The following is a 15,115-nucleotide window of genomic DNA, read 5'->3' as shown; positions in this document are numbered from 1 at the left end:
AAACAAGGTCTCACTAAGTTGCAGAGGGCCTCACAAGGTTGTTGAGGCTGGCTGTGAACCTATGATCTTCCTGTTTCAGCCTCCCAAGGATTGGGGTCACAGGCACGCACCACCGGACCTGGCTACAAAATGTGTGTGTGTGTGTGTGTGTGTGTGTGTGTGTGTGTGTGTGTGTGTTACAAGTGAAGGTCAATGCAGGTCTGGGTGCAAGAAGAACTACACTTATGCATAATTGTTGAGACTGTAAATTTATGCAAACTTTCTAGAAGTGATACTGACAAAAATAAAGTCAAAATCTTAAAAAGTGCTTCTATCCTGGGATCCAGTAAGTCTACAATTAAGAATGCAACTTCAAGAAATTAATAGTCTAATAAACTGAGTATGGTGGTATATAATTTCAGTACTTGGGAGACAGGAGGATTACAGGCTTGAGGCCAACCGCAGCAACCTAGTGACACCCTGTTCCGAAACAGAAGTAAAACGGGTTGGGGTGTAGCTGGGAGGTAGAATGACCCTGGGTTCAATCCTCAGTATGAAAGGAAGGAATGGAGAGAAGGAGGAGAAATTAGATTAATAGGTTAATATAACATAGTACCTGGGATCTGAAGTAAATGGAGGAAGCTGGGCATGGTGGTGTAATTCCAGTGTTTGGGAGGCTGAGACAAGAGGATTGCAGGCTCAAGACCAGATGCAGTTCAGCAAGACACCTAGCAACCTAGCGAAACTCTTTTCAAAATAAAATTGTTTTAAAAGACTGGGGGTGTAGCTCAGAGGTAGAACACCCCTGGGTGTTCTACAATCCCTAGTACCACACACAAATGAAAGAGACAGACAGACAGACATGAAGGGAAGTGGGAGGAGAGAAAAGAGAGAAGAAAAATAAATGGGAGAGTAGAAAACAAGATTAGTCAAGGGTGACAGTTGCTGAGACTGAGTAACAGGCACAGGGAGATTATTCTATTTTGTGCACTTCGGTATATGTTTGAAATTTTCCACGATAAAACACTTTTAAAGAAAATATCAGAGGTGCAAAGATTTATATACAGACATGTTAATTTTTAATGATAAAAACGTGCAAATAGCCTAAAAATGCTATGCTAGAATAGTTCAGCAAATTATGGTGCATCCAAACCACTGAATATTATGCAGCCATTAAAGATTCAAGGATGTTTTAATGACATGGAAAAATGCTTACAATGTAAAGCTAAGTGAATAAGTAGGATACAAAATTGTACATGTAACACTTAACTAATTATGTTAAATAAAAAGGCAGAGAGGAGACTATATGAAAGTACACTGAAGTGTTTGTTATACGGTGAGATTATGAGTAATTTTTATTTTTCTTCTTGATATCGTGCTGTATTTTCCTAATTCTACAATGAGTATACTTTACTTTTATAAGTGTCCCCCATGCATTTGTTAGAGCACACTAACTTCAGAGTCCGAAATATATTGAGCTCTAAGGGCTGCTGTATATTAGCAGTGCAGCACTGAGCAAATTAATTAACTTCTGGGTCTGAGATCCAGCACCTATGAAACTGGACTAATGCCAAGCTGTTTTTCCAGCCACCATTCACTGGACATCTACTGTGCAGTGGGCAGCGCGCCAAGTGGTTCTCCCCCATATGTTATCATACAGACTATTCATATACACAAACCACACATGATCATTTCAATCTTGATAGTAGGCTATGCAGTGGGTTATGATATTCCCATTTTAGAGGTATACCAACTGCGGCTCAGAAAAATTAGGTCATGTGCTCAGGTCTGTCCATCTTTGGAAGCCAGCTCCTGGCCTCCAGCCTGGACTGTTCAGTTAGTTTTGGTATGAAATTGAATGAGGCAATACAGATGGAGTGCCAAGTACAGCCAAGTACAGTACCTGACTCCAAGCACAGAGCCGCTCTGTTTAACGCTAGCTCTGTGTGTGTGTGTGTGTGTGTGTGTGTGTGTGTGTGTGTAATTGGAGATTGAACCGAGGAGTGCTCTACCACCGAGCTATACCCTGGGCCACACCATGCCCCTTCTGTGTACTGGGAATTGAACCCAGGAACATTCTACCTCCAAGGTATACCTCCAGCCCTTTTTATGTATTTATTTATTCATTGGGTTTTTTGTTTGTTTTTACAATGAGGATTGAACTCAGGGGCATTTTACCTCTGAACTATACCCCAGCCTTTTTAATTTTTTTTTTTTTTTGAAACAGAGTCTTGCTGAGTTGATGAAGGTCCTGTTAAGTTGCTGAGGCTGGTCTTGAACCTGTCTCAGCTTCTCAAACACTGGTCCACAGGCATGTGCCACCATACCTGGCTGCTAGCTCTCTTAACTATGTCATCTAAGCACTGGTAAATTGTGATGAAACAAAACAAGGCACCCTGAAAAAACGTGTCCCTGCTCAGAAAGAGGAGTCTTTGGGACCTGTTAGGGGCAGACCCACAAGGTCCACGGCACTCCCGCCAGGATTCCCTCAGGCCTTCCTCAGCCCCTGCACTTTAATTTTCAGCTCAAAGATTGGAACAGAGACACCTCACCAATAAGCCACTGTACCCCAACTTCCAGTTATCCCAACCATCCTTCCTACCCCAAGAGCAGGGCTCAAGTGTCCCAGGCCCATAGAAAGGTTTTTCTTTTCTTGTTTTTCCCCTTCCTTGCAGAAATGGGGACTCTTAGGGACAATGTTAGGTACTGTGTGAGAAGGACGGGCTAAATACCTAGGAGTGAGCCATGTAGTTGGGCCTGTTCCAGAATCCCCTTGTGGATTTATCTTAAATGCCCCCCTCCCGCTGGGCAAGGTGGCACACACCTGTGACCTCAGTACTTGGGAGGCTGAGACAGGAGGATTGAAGGTTTAAGGCTAGCCTCAGCAACTCAGCAAGACCCTGTTTTAAAATTAAAACTAAAAAGGGTGTGTAGCTTGGAGGTAATATGTCCCTGGGTTCAATCCTCAGTAATACCCACCCCCCAAAAAAGCCTCTTTCCCTAAGGAGCCAGCCTGGGTTCCATCCCTATTCCCTATTCCCACCCTGTGAACTTGTCATGGCATTAACCATCTCAGAATTATTTGATAGTGTCTGTCTCCACTACTAGACAGGAAACTCCGTGCAGGCAAGGCACCTCAGTGTCCACCACTGGATCTTGCCTGGGACACAGAAGACTCTGTGGATATTTTTTTTTTATTTTATTTTTTGGTGGTACTGGGAGTGGAACCCAGAGGCTTTCTACCTCCAGGCTATACTCCCAGACCTATTTTATATTTTATTTGGAAACAGGGTCTCACTAAGTTGCTGAGAGCCTCACTAAGTAGCTGAGGCTGGCTTCGAACCTGTGCGATCCTCCGGTCTCAGCCTCCCAAGCGCGGGGATGACAAGTGTGCGCCACCACGCCTGGCTGACTCTGTGGATATTTGATGAATGGGGGAAATGAATACAGGAATGAACTCTCCAGGAATAGTCATGCCCCAAGTCATGGAGGCTTAAAATTTTCACCTGGGCTTGGTGGCACACACCTGTAATCCCAGTCCTTGGGAGCCAGAGACGAGGATCGCAGGTTCAAGGATAGCCTCAGAAAGTAGTGAGACTCTCATCAACTTAGCAAGATCTTGTTTCAAAATACAAATAAAATAGGGCTGGGAGTATTGCTCAAAGGTAGAATGCCTCTGGGCTCAATTCCCAGTAAAACACACACACACACACACACACACACACACACACACACACACACACAACTTTACAACTTTCTCTTCATACAAACTTTTAGGAAAACATGATACAAGGGAAAACTCTGTTTATACCAAATCTCACGCTCTTTGCTTTACCAAAATAATCAAAGCAGAACCCTGAAGTCTAAGGGAGGTTCCCAAACACATAAGAATCCTGAAGGGAATTACAAGGATCAATAGGTCCAAAGTCAGCTGGGGGTATAGCTTGGTGGTAGAATATATGTTTGTTTTTGGTTTTGTTTGGGAAGGGTATGGGGGATTGAACCCAGGGGTGTTCTACCTCCAAACTACACTCCCAGACCTACTTTTTTTTAAAAAAAAAAAAAAACTTGAAAACAGATTCTTGCTAAGTTACTGAGGGTCTCACTAAATTGCTGAGGCTGGCCTTGAACCCAAGTCCTCCTGTCTCAGCCTCCCAAGTATTGAGATTATAGGCACATGTACCATACCCAGCTAGAATGTATGTTTAGCACACCCAAGGCCCTGCTTTTTTTTTTTTTTTTTTTTTTTTTTTTGGTGGTACTGGGGTTCCTGGAAGCCCTTCTACCTCCGGGCTACACTCCCAGACCTATTTTTGCATTTTTATTTGGAAACAGGGTCTCCTAAGCCAGCGCGTGGGGCTAGCTTCGAACCTGCGCGATCCTCCTGTCTCTGCCTCCCAAGCGCGGGGATTACAAGCGTGCGCCACCACGCCCGGCAAGGCCCTGCTTTTTTAAAAAAATTATTTTTAAAGGTCTTAAGTCAGGGCTGGGGGTGTGGCTCAGTGGTAGAATGCTTTCCTTGTATGTGAGTCCCTGGGTTCAATCTCTAGCACCGCCAAAAAAAATTAAAAAGCCGGAAGTCTAGTCTTCAGTCCCACTGCCGCCTCTGCCGTGTGGCCTCTGGTGAGTGACTTCTCCTTCGGGCCTTAGTTCTGTATAAAATCGGGACAGAGGCTGGGAGTACACAGAGTAGACCAAGCCTTGTATAAAGATGAACACCATGGAGTGCATCTGATATTTCCCATGTTGTGGGTAAGTGGACACGGTGTCCTCCTTCCCACAGGCTCAGGGGCGAGGAGGAAGCTGGATGTATAATCTGAGCAACCTGGGGAGGGAGGGAAGAAATAGGGTGTGCCTGCTTGCATCTATAACGAGCAAGGTCCAGATGTGCCTCCCCTTTGGTGACTGGACATGGACAGAGAGAAGGTGGGCTGGAGGGGGTCCTGCCATTCAGTAAGCCCCCCCCCCAACAAATATATATGTCTTTGGTTCTAGGTCTTTAAGACTCCAAAGTACCAGGTTCTACAGGGCCTCTCCAAGCCTGATACCATCCTCCCTTCCAAAACAGTGCACCCTCTCCCTTCAGAGGGACAACCCCCAGGCGTTGCAGGGGGTGGAGGAGGGTCCTGGAAAAGCATTAGAGAAGCCAGGAGGCTTTCCAGGTGGAGCCCCATTTCCAGCTTCCTCAGAAAGGGAGAGGGCGAGCCCCCTGGTCCCCCTCCCGAGCTTTCCTCGGGAGGCCGGTGGCTCAGCGTGCCCAACTGCTTCTTGGCTACAGTCCAAGCAGCTGACAGGTTCACCCCTCTCCCCGGGACCCCCACAAACACCACTTCCGGCCCTCCGCCTCAATTTGGGCTCTTCCTCCCCGGCTTCCTCTGCCCAAGCCTGCCCTTCCCTCTGCAGCGCTTTCTCCCTCCCTGCACCCCTACTCCGCTCTGTCTCCATCTTTCTCCTTCTTTTCTCCTCCCCTCCTGACCGTCCCTCGCCGGCGTGGAATGGGCGTCCCTCCCCTCCTCCCTCACCGGCTGTGTCTCCCCCGCCTTAGCTCTCACCCCTGCACCTCTTTCTTTGTATCCCTCTCGCCCTCTCCCCCGCCTGGCTCGGCCTCCCCCTGCCTCCCGTCTTCAGCTCAGTCTCCTCCCCTAGCTCCCCTCCCCGCGCCTCACCCCACTCCCGCCTGCACCAGGGTTTTTTCCCACCCTGGGGGTCTCAGCCGCTCAGTTCTCTCCACCTGCCTCCTCCCTCGCCGCAGGGTTAGCGGGGACCCACCCTTTTCTGCTAGGGTTTCCCCCACAGCCCCCGTCGTGGCCACTGGCTCTTCCTCATCTGTCCCCTCCTCTCCCCACCCTCTCCTCTCTCTTCTCTCTGCCCCTTTAAATCTGCCTGGCCCAGCCTCCCCCGTGATGCTGGGATGGGGCAAACATTGATTTGTGCTGGGATGGAATCGGAATTTTGATTTTTTTCCTCTCCCAACCATAAGAAGAAAAAAATAATAAAAACACCCCCTTTTGATAGCCCCCTCCCCCTTCTGCTCCAGCTCCCAGCTCCTCGCTCCTATCTCCATCCAAGGCAGATTTTTTTTTCCCCCCTACACTCTTCTCATCTCCCCCCACCCAGCCTTGCCACTACCTCACCCCCACCCCACTAGCCTGCTCCTCCAGCTGGGGAGAGAGGGGACTCTCCCACAGCTCCCCCGCCGTCCGTCTCTGGGTTGGAGCAGTCTCTCCGGAAGAGGAGGGGGCTTGGCTTGTCCGGGTGAGGTGGGAGTGGAGGTATCCTGCCATGGATGCTGCGCCCGGGAGGCAGCCCGAGCCCCAGCCCACATGGTGAGTACTCTGCCCCCTCCCTTCCGCCCGTCTGCCCATCCCCACCCTCGCCTTTCCCCCATCCCGGTCCTTTCCCTACAAACCGTCTGCCCACCTGGGTCCCGTCTCCCTGTTACGTGTTTACCCTCCTCCCTCGGGTTTGCTGGGGATGTCAAAGAACCCGGGTAGGGGTGTCCTAATAGCAGCTCGGAAGGCGAGTGGCCTACGACTCTGCCCAGCCACCTCTCAGGACCCCCCAAAAAACCCTGCCATCCACTTGACAGGAGGGAGAGGTGGGACTCCCGCTTAGGGTTGGGCCCCAAGTCCTGGGAGGCTCCCTCTACAAGTCGGGAGGGGTGGCGGAGCCCCCGAGCCCCCACACCCTGGGACCTGCTGGAAGACGCTGCTGACGGGGGGAAGGGAGGCTGGGGGCGGTGCTGCGGCCCCAGAGCCACCGGGTCAGGTACCCAGGGCAAAGAGGAGGGGCCTCGCTCTCCATTTGCCCCCTTTTTCTCCGCAGCCACTCAGGATGAGGGTCCGGCCCTGCCTGCCCGCGCTGGGGCCCCTCCGCCCAGCCCCGGTCTAACTGCCCCCGCCCCCAGGCCTCGCCCGGCCCCCCAGCCCCCAGCCGGCTTCCCAGCCCCAGGATGCGCTGAGCCGCCGGGGGGCTGAGGCCGCGCCAACTACATGCATGTCCCCCGGGGGCAAGTTCGACTTTGACGACGGGGGCTGCTACGTGGGGGGCTGGGAGGCGGGGCGGGCACATGGCTACGGCGTGTGCACGGGGCCCGGCGCCCAGGGCGAGTACAGCGGCTGCTGGGCGCACGGCTTCGAGTCGCTGGGCGTCTTCACGGGGCCCGGCGGACACAGCTACCAGGGCCACTGGCAGCAGGGCAAGCGCGAAGGGCTGGGCGTGGAGCGCAAGAGCCGCTGGACGTACCGCGGCGAGTGGCTGGGCGGGCTGAAGGGGCGCAGCGGCGTGTGGGAGAGCGCGTCGGGCCTGCGCTACGCCGGGCTCTGGAAGGACGGCTTCCAGGACGGCTACGGCACGGAGACCTACTCCGACGGAGGTGCGCGGCCCGGCCCACTGTCTGTCTGCCCATCCGCGCGCGCCCCCCGCCGGCCTGCCCCGCGGGTGCCCTCGCAGCCATATGCCCTCCGCGCCCTGGACTCCCTCGCGCCTCCCCGGCCATATGCGCCCCCTGCGCCTCTCCTTCTGTTCCCGGAGCTCCCGTCTGTCGCTCATACCATCCCCGGTCCTGTGACCCTAACCCGGTCTTTACTGCCTCTGCGCCACCAGCCACAACCACGGTCATGCTTCCCCATTTGAGCCTCCGGCCCGCTGGCCACCCCAGTGTGCCCAGCCACTCCCGCAGCTGGTCACGGGCCCAGTTCATGCCCCTCCCAGCTTGTCCCGCACACGCGAGGGGTCGGGGTCGCCGGTTCCTCACCACCCCCCCCAGCTTGCCTGTCCCTCCCCTTGCCCCCTGTCTACCCACCAATCCACGCATCTCCTGCCACCTGCCTGGCTTCACTGCCCTTCCACACTCCTAGTGCCCTTCCCGGGCCTCCCTGGTCCCCCTCCGCCTCTCCCACCCGACCCTCGGGCCGCCTGGGGCCTTGGGGCCCGGGCTGCAGGGGTGGGGCGCGGGCTCTGACTGCTCTCACCCCTGCTCCCCTGCAGGCACCTACCAGGGCCAGTGGCAGGCCGGCAAGCGCCACGGCTACGGGGTGCGGCAGAGTGTGCCCTACCACCAGGCGGCGCTGCTGCGCTCGCCCCGCCGCACCTCCCTGGACTCCGGCCACAGCGACCCCCCGACGCCGCCGCCGCCCCTGCCCCTGCCCGGCGAGGAGGGCGGCAGCCCCGCCTCGGGCTCCAGGGGCGGCTTCGTGTTGGCCGGGCCCGGGGACGCCGACGGCGCGTCCGCGCGGAAGCGCACCCCGGCGGCAGGTGGATTCTTCCGCCGCTCTCTGCTGCTCAGCGGGCTCCGGGCTGGTGGGCGCCGCAGCTCCCTGGGCAGCAAGCGGGGGTCCCTGCGCAGCGAGGTGAGCAGCGAGGTGGGCAGCACAGGGCCCCCGGGCTCCGAGGCCAGCGGGCCCCCAGTTCCAGCACCGCCCGCCCTCATCGAGGGCTCTGCCACCGAGGTGTACGCCGGCGAGTGGCGCGCCGACCGGCGGAGCGGCTTCGGCGTGAGCCAGCGCTCCAACGGGCTCCGCTACGAGGGCGAGTGGCTGGGCAACCGGCGGCACGGCTACGGGCGCACCACCCGCCCCGACGGCTCCCGCGAGGAGGGCAAGTACAAGCGCAACCGGCTGGTGCACGGGGGGCGCGTTCGCAGCCTCCTGCCCCTGGCCCTGCGGCGGGGCAAAGTCAAGGAGAAGGTGGACAGGGCCGTCGAGGGCGCCCGTCGAGCCGTGAGTGCTGCCCGCCAACGCCAGGAGATCGCAGCCGCCAGGTGGGTGTGTGGTGCAGAGACACAGCCGGCCTAAGACGAGAGAGGGGCCCTCTGGGCACAGCAGGGAGCGGGGAGGGGGCCCAAGGGAGCACCCAGACCCCAGGCAGACCTGGTGGGAAGAGCAGGCCTAATAAGGCGAGGCAGCCGCGGCCCTGGCATTTGGAGTGTTTATATCTGAGGCTACAGGTGGGTGCGGGTGTAACCGTGGGTGGCTGGGTGTTTGAGGGAGGTGGTGTAAGACTGTAAGAGTCTCCGTGTCTTTTGTGTGGAGATGCGTGTCTACGGAATCCATTGTTGTGTGTGGGAGTAGCAACCGGCACTGCTCTGTGCAGGCCCAGAAGCCTCTTGGGACTCAGACATGCCCCTAGTCTTCTTCTTGCAGCCTTCTGGCCTCACGCAGAACCTCCGCTCAGAGCAGAACAGGGAGTGGTCCTTCCTCCCCCTCCCAGCCTGACACTGTTCAGCTCTGGGCTTTGGGGCGGGCTAGGCGTATAGATAATTTCCCCACCTGAAAAGCTAGTTTCTCCCAGCTTTGCCTTTTCTTACGCAACTCGTAGAGGTGTGAAGGGAGGAGGCTTGTTTATAAATGAAATTTTCTTTTCATAAATCAAATTACATTTCTATGTATCAAGAAACTTGTTATGTAGAACAGCACTGTCCAATAAGAACACAATTCAAACCAAATGTGTCACTTAAAATCTCTTCATAGACACATTAAAAAAGAAAAAGATAAAAATAATTTTGTAATATAGTTGCATTTAAGTCAATATATCCAAAATATCATTTCAACTCACAATCAGTATAAAGTTAGAGATGATTTACATTCTTTTTTAACTAAGTATTTGAAATCTAATGTGTATTTCACATTTATGGCACATTTTTATTCAGACTAGCCATATTTCAAGTGCTTAATAGCCATCACTTGTGACTACTAACAGCACAGATCTAAAGAAAGCCAAAAATCCATTCTTAATGAGATTCACAGGCTCCTGATTTATAGAACGCACACATTTGAATTTTTATTTTATTTTATTTTTTGCAGCACTGGGGATGGAACCCAGGGACATTCTACCTCTGAGCTACACCCCAGCCCTATTTTTTATTCTTTATTTTGAAACAGGGTCTCGCTGAGTTGCAAAGGGCCTCACTAAGTAGTAACTGAGGCTGTCCTGGAACTGTGATCCTTCCGTCTTAGCCTCCCAAATGCTGGGATTACAAGTGTGTGCCACCATGCCCAACTACATTTGAGTTTTTACATACTGGCTTTTCTTTAAAAGGGCTGGGGATATAACTGAGGGATTTTGTTTACATTTGAAACTGTTTCAGAGGATCAGAAATCAGGATATGTACAAATATGCTTCAATGAATATGTATAATGGGTGATGTGCGTGTGTGTGTGTGTGTGTGTGTGTGTGTGTGTGTGCGTGTATGTGTACATGTCAGATCCAAAGCAGATGCCTGAGCCAGAGAATGTGCATCTGCAGATGTATCTGCGTGTCTGGATGTTAGAATCCAGGGCCTTAAGCCAGGGAAGGGGGAGGGCAGAGCACCAGGGAACATTTTGGGCTAGATAGGGTGGAGGCATGTGCAGGAAAAAAACTGATCTCAGTAACTAGAGGATCAGGCAGTGGGAGGAGGCTGGTTGGTCTCCCCAGCAACAGGCCTAGCAACCCTGATTGGTTGCTGGCTGCTATGGAAACAGCAGAGCCTCAGCAGCAGGTGCCTCTGCCAGGTAGCCTGATGCCTGAACACAGACTAACTTGATCATCAACAACTGCCTAGACTTGATCATCCCTACCCTTCCCACATACAAAAACACAGGCCCTCCTCAGTATCACAGCTATCAGCAGAACTCAGCGCAACCCAAGAATCCTCATTCCCTGCCCCAAACCCTGAGGTGAGCTCGGTTTCAGGACATGTTTAATCATATACATTCTGAAAGCTGTAACACAAAAGAACAAGGCTAGCTGAAGTCCCCAAGGAGGCTGGAAAGCTCCTTGGTCCACCAAGTTTGAAGTAAGGAGGCTGACCAAATATCGGAAAGCATATAAATTAAGAGGTGGACCTAAGACGATAGTGGACATTACCATCCCCGATATCTAGATGCCTGTTTTAGCCAGATGAAACAGGCACGTAGCCGGGCGTGGTGGCACACACCTGCAGTTCCAGTACTTGGGAGGCCGAGACAGGAGGATCACAGGTTGGAAGCCAGCCTCAGCAATTTAGTGAGACCCTCGGCAACTTAGCAAGAATGTTTTGAAATAAAAACTAAAACGGGATGAGGGTGTAGCTCGGAGGAAGAATGCCCCTAGGCTCACTCCCCAGTACAAAGAAAAATAAGTCAAACAGGCCTGTGGCTAGAAGGAGTCATGAGTTTTAATTCACTCAAGCCATGGCAAGTCCATCTGATGGCCTCTCTCTGCCCCTTTGTGCCTCACCTTCGGTCAGGATTACAAAGTTAATTTAATGATTACAAGACATGATTACTAGCAGAGAGTGAAAGGGAAGGGAAAATTAAGGACGCATGCATCTGATGTCAGAGGGAGAACTGAGAAGCAGCAGTGGGACAAGGATCAATAATGCTACAAGGTAACCAGTATCTAAGGAGCAGGACAGGATGGGATGAAGCGTGGAAGGGACACTAACCACACCCAGAAGGCGTAGCTGCAGCAGAAGGGAGCCTGTGTGCAGGCAAGGAGAGGAGATGTGGTTAGAGCAGAAAGGGGAGACCCGCCCTTACCCTGATCCAGAGCTCAGGGGCAGCGACAGAGGGAGGGGACAGTGTGATACCAGGAGAGGCCAAAGACAAAGATGAGGAATTCTTATGCCAGGAAATCTGCATTGGAAGAGGTAGATTCCATAGTCAGGAGGTCTGGCTGTGGAAAGGGGAAGAGAGGCAAAGGAGGGTGTGGCTGGTACGAGATGCCACAAACTAGGCGCTATGGAAGGAGGTGATAACAACAGAAGGTACCTAGGCACAGCTTGGCGGCAGCCAGTGGGACTGCAGAGGATGCTCTTAGCGAAGGGAGCCTCCATTCTCACTGAGGCAGGGACCGCAGTGGATTACAGTTTGCGGAGGGCCTGGCCCCTGCAGCTGGAAGGAGGGAGTGTTACTATGGGATGCAAGGGTAGAAGGGTGTGAGAGGAGCAGAGTGTGATGACAGCAAACACCCAGGTCCATCCGGAGGTGGGGGGGGAAGAAAGAAACCAAAGGGGAGAGCTGTCCAGGAAGGGGAGGACCCCAGAGGTGAGCTCAGACGGGAGGATGACGTGGTGGGGACATGGAGGTGGCTGGAGCAGCCAAGCAGCGGCTGATTTGAAGAGGAGGAAGGTCAGCTAAGTCGCCATTCCTGGGACCCAATAGGGCAGCAGACGCCCTCCTAAAGGCAGTGGCAGCCAGCAGCGTCGCCGAGAAGGCTGTGGAGTCAGCTCGGATGGCCAAACTGATAGCCCAGGACCTGCAACCCATGCTAGAAGCCCCAGGTGAGGTGTGGACTTCCTGGGGGATGGCATGAGCCCTTTGGGGAGCTAGAGAGGCCTGGGGCTAGGGAAAGGGGATGGGAAGCCCCACGGGGACCTGGGATGTTCTCATCCCAAAGTACCAGAGTTCGAGGGGATGGAGGAGAGGATCCAGGCCCAGTTGTCTGGAGAGTGGGACTGAGAGTTTATGAGGTAGGGTAATAGGAGACTTGAGATCTGGTGGTGAAGAAGTTATGAGCTTGGGGATACTAAAATCTTGTGTCAGTCAGGGGCTGCACCCTCTCCAGCCAATTTGGCCTCACTGATTCTTAGCAATTTGTGCTCAGGCCGCAGACCCAGGCAGGACTCGGAAGGTTCTGACACAGAGCCCTTGGATGAGGACAGCCCTGGGGTGTATGAGAATGGACTGACTCCCTCAGAAGGCTCCCCCGAACTGCCCAGCAGCCCCGTCTCCTCCCGCCAACCCTGGCGACCCCCTGCCTGCCGGAGCCCACTGCCTCCTGGAAGGGACTGGGGTCCCTTCTCCAGCCCCAAAGCTTGGCCCGAGGAGTGGGGGGGCCCAGGTGAGCAGGCAGAGGAACTGGCTGGCTATGAGGCTGAGGATGAGGCTGGGATGCAGGGCCCAGGGCCCAGAGATGGTTCCCCACTCCTCGGAGGCTGCAGCGACAGTTCAGGAAGTCTTCGAGAGGAAGAGGGGGAAGATGAAGAGCCCTTACCCCAGCTGAGGGCCCCAGGAGGCTCGGATCTGGAACCTGTCACCACACCGGTCCTGAGGGGCCCTTCCTCAAGGGGTCCTGATGCTGGGTGCCTGACAGAAGACTTTGAGGATCCTGCTGCAACCGAGAGGCCTGCCCAGCCGGTGAGACATCCTCTATCCCTGCTTCATACCCACTTCTTTTCAAAGCCTTGCCCCCCCACCCTTCTCAGACCTCTGACCCCTAAGGACATCTGATTTCTACCCAGCTTCTTCTCTGCCTGGTCAGTTTTGGACCATGTCCCATCTTAAAAAAAAAAAAAAAAAAAAGACAACTTTCAAAGTTAGAGACCAACTCCTTCATCTGACAGATGGGGAAACTGAGCCCTGGAGCACTAAAGTAACTTGCCCAGGGTTACAAGCTAATCATTAATGGAAGAATCAGAACATTTTTTCCTGTTCTCCTTCCATATCATTTCCAGCTCCTAGTTTCCTACTCCACCCTCAGCCCCACCTCCGCACTTTCTCTCTTTGGTGCCCAGAAATAAAAAAGGAAAAAATTGTTCCCTCCCTACCCTGGCACTCCCTCCCTCTCCTGGGGAAGAAGAGAAATAGGAAAAAAGGCAGAAACCCGGGAGAGGCGGAGTTTCCCCCAGAACCATCTGCTCTGATTGGATTTCGGGCCTTCTCCTGTTTCCTAGCAACCACATCCTCACCCCTTCATCCCTCTGCCTTACTGCAGTACAGGCTGCTGCTGCCAATGTCTGCTACTAAGGCCGGGCACCTTCTGCCTGGGCCACATGATATACTTGTGGGAGGAAGTAGAAGGAGGCGGGAGGAAGGGCTGTCCCTGTACAGAGAGAGCCAGAGCAAAGGCGGAGCCTTGCCTGGGAGAGGAGGGGTGTTTTGCAATACAATACAAAGGTTGGAGGGCCCCCTGCTCCGGCCTTTGCTGGGAGGTGTCTGGGACCCTACGGCTTCGCCAGGGGATCAGCACTGGACTTGCTTTGTGGGGACTGAGCCTGCTTCCCCTCTGTCTCCCTAGGGTGCTGCCAACCCCCTGGTAGTGGGAGCCGTGGCCCTCCTGGACCTCAGCCTGGCGTTCCTGTTCTCCCAGCTCCTCACCTGAGGCTCCCTCCCGGCCTAGTCCTGGCTTGGGTTGCCTGCCTCTTCTCCCATTGGACCTGCCCTTTTTCTTTCTCTCCTCCTAGTTGTTTTTTCTCCTATCTTCTCCCTTTCTTTCTCTTTTGTCCCCCTTTATTTTTGTCTCTTGCCTTTTTCTTCCCTCTTTTTCCTTCCAGCTTATCTCATTTACTCTGGATCTGTCTCTTGTCTTCCTCACTCCCTTCCCTTCCTGGCCTCAACCCCTTCTTTATCTCTAGATTGTTTACATATGAAGGGCTTTTCTCTCTCAGAGTGTCTTCTCTGAGACACACAAATCCAAGTCAGACCATTGCCCCACACCGCCACCTTTTCTTTAGACCTAAACTTCACCAAGGGTGGGGGTTCGGTGTCCTGAGGAGTCTCCTAGAAGCTGAGTGGAGAGGAGGAAGACCTGGAGAAAGGGTGACTGAATGCTGGACAAGACGCTGGCTGAGCCGCTGGGCCTCGGGGCCCAAGGTGGAAAGGCTGGAGGAGGTGACTCCACCTCCTGCCATGGAGGATAACATCTCACCTCCCAGATCCTGGTTGAGTTCTCACCTAACTTGATCCTTCCCAGAAGGAGGAGAACAGAACCACTCCCCAGAATCTCCCTTTTTCTTTCCTTAACAGCCAGCCTCTCTTCCAACCCCTACGATGGCATGCCACACCAAGAGCCATGTGTAAAGGAACAGAAACTAGACAGCACAGCCAAGCCCACCCCTCTCAGACTGTGCCACTGTTCCCTCTGCCCTCCTGTGTCCCCCTACAAGTTTTTTTTTTTTTTTTTTTTTGGTTGGTCTGGACTCACTTGTGGCCTTCGATTAAATTCCTAAGGGGCCTGAAGAAGACACTTGTACTGCAGAGTGCTGGAGGCGTTTGAGTGAGGACACCACTGCCCACCTCTGGCAGTGGGGGGGGGGCACTTCTGGGGGATGGAACCAAGGACCGAGCTCACAGGGCAGCAGAAGTTGTGACGAGTCTAGCAGTTTCCGAATGGGTTACGTCCCTCCCCCCACCACATCAGAATCTCCTGAAATGGGAAAACGACAGGAAGCCCA

The 15,115-nt window shown here is 53.7% G+C and overlaps 1 protein-coding gene across 1 annotated transcript; it reads left to right on the top strand.

Moving 5' to 3' along the window:
• Positions 1–6,265: 6,265 nt before the first annotated feature.
• JPH4 (junctophilin 4) lies at positions 6,266–14,043 on the top strand (the record flags this gene model as incomplete). The annotated part of the gene is made up of 6 exons (XM_080706744.1): positions 6,266–6,305; positions 6,805–7,354; positions 7,969–8,740; positions 12,105–12,223; positions 12,547–13,079; positions 13,960–14,043. Exons 2-6 carry the CDS (start codon positions 6,976–6,978, stop codon positions 14,041–14,043), a joined length of 1,887 nt encoding a protein of 628 aa, XP_080562870.1. The 5' UTR covers positions 6,266–6,305; positions 6,805–6,975.
• Between the last annotated feature and the right edge of the window lie 1,072 nt (positions 14,044–15,115).

This window comes from Muscardinus avellanarius, assembly GCF_963383645.1.
Source record: "Muscardinus avellanarius genome assembly, chromosome: 12".
In the NCBI taxonomy this organism is placed as follows: domain Eukaryota; kingdom Metazoa; phylum Chordata; class Mammalia; order Rodentia; family Gliridae; genus Muscardinus; species Muscardinus avellanarius.
Note: the sequence above shows the minus strand (reverse complement) of the source record. Positions and strands in the feature narration are given on the sequence as shown.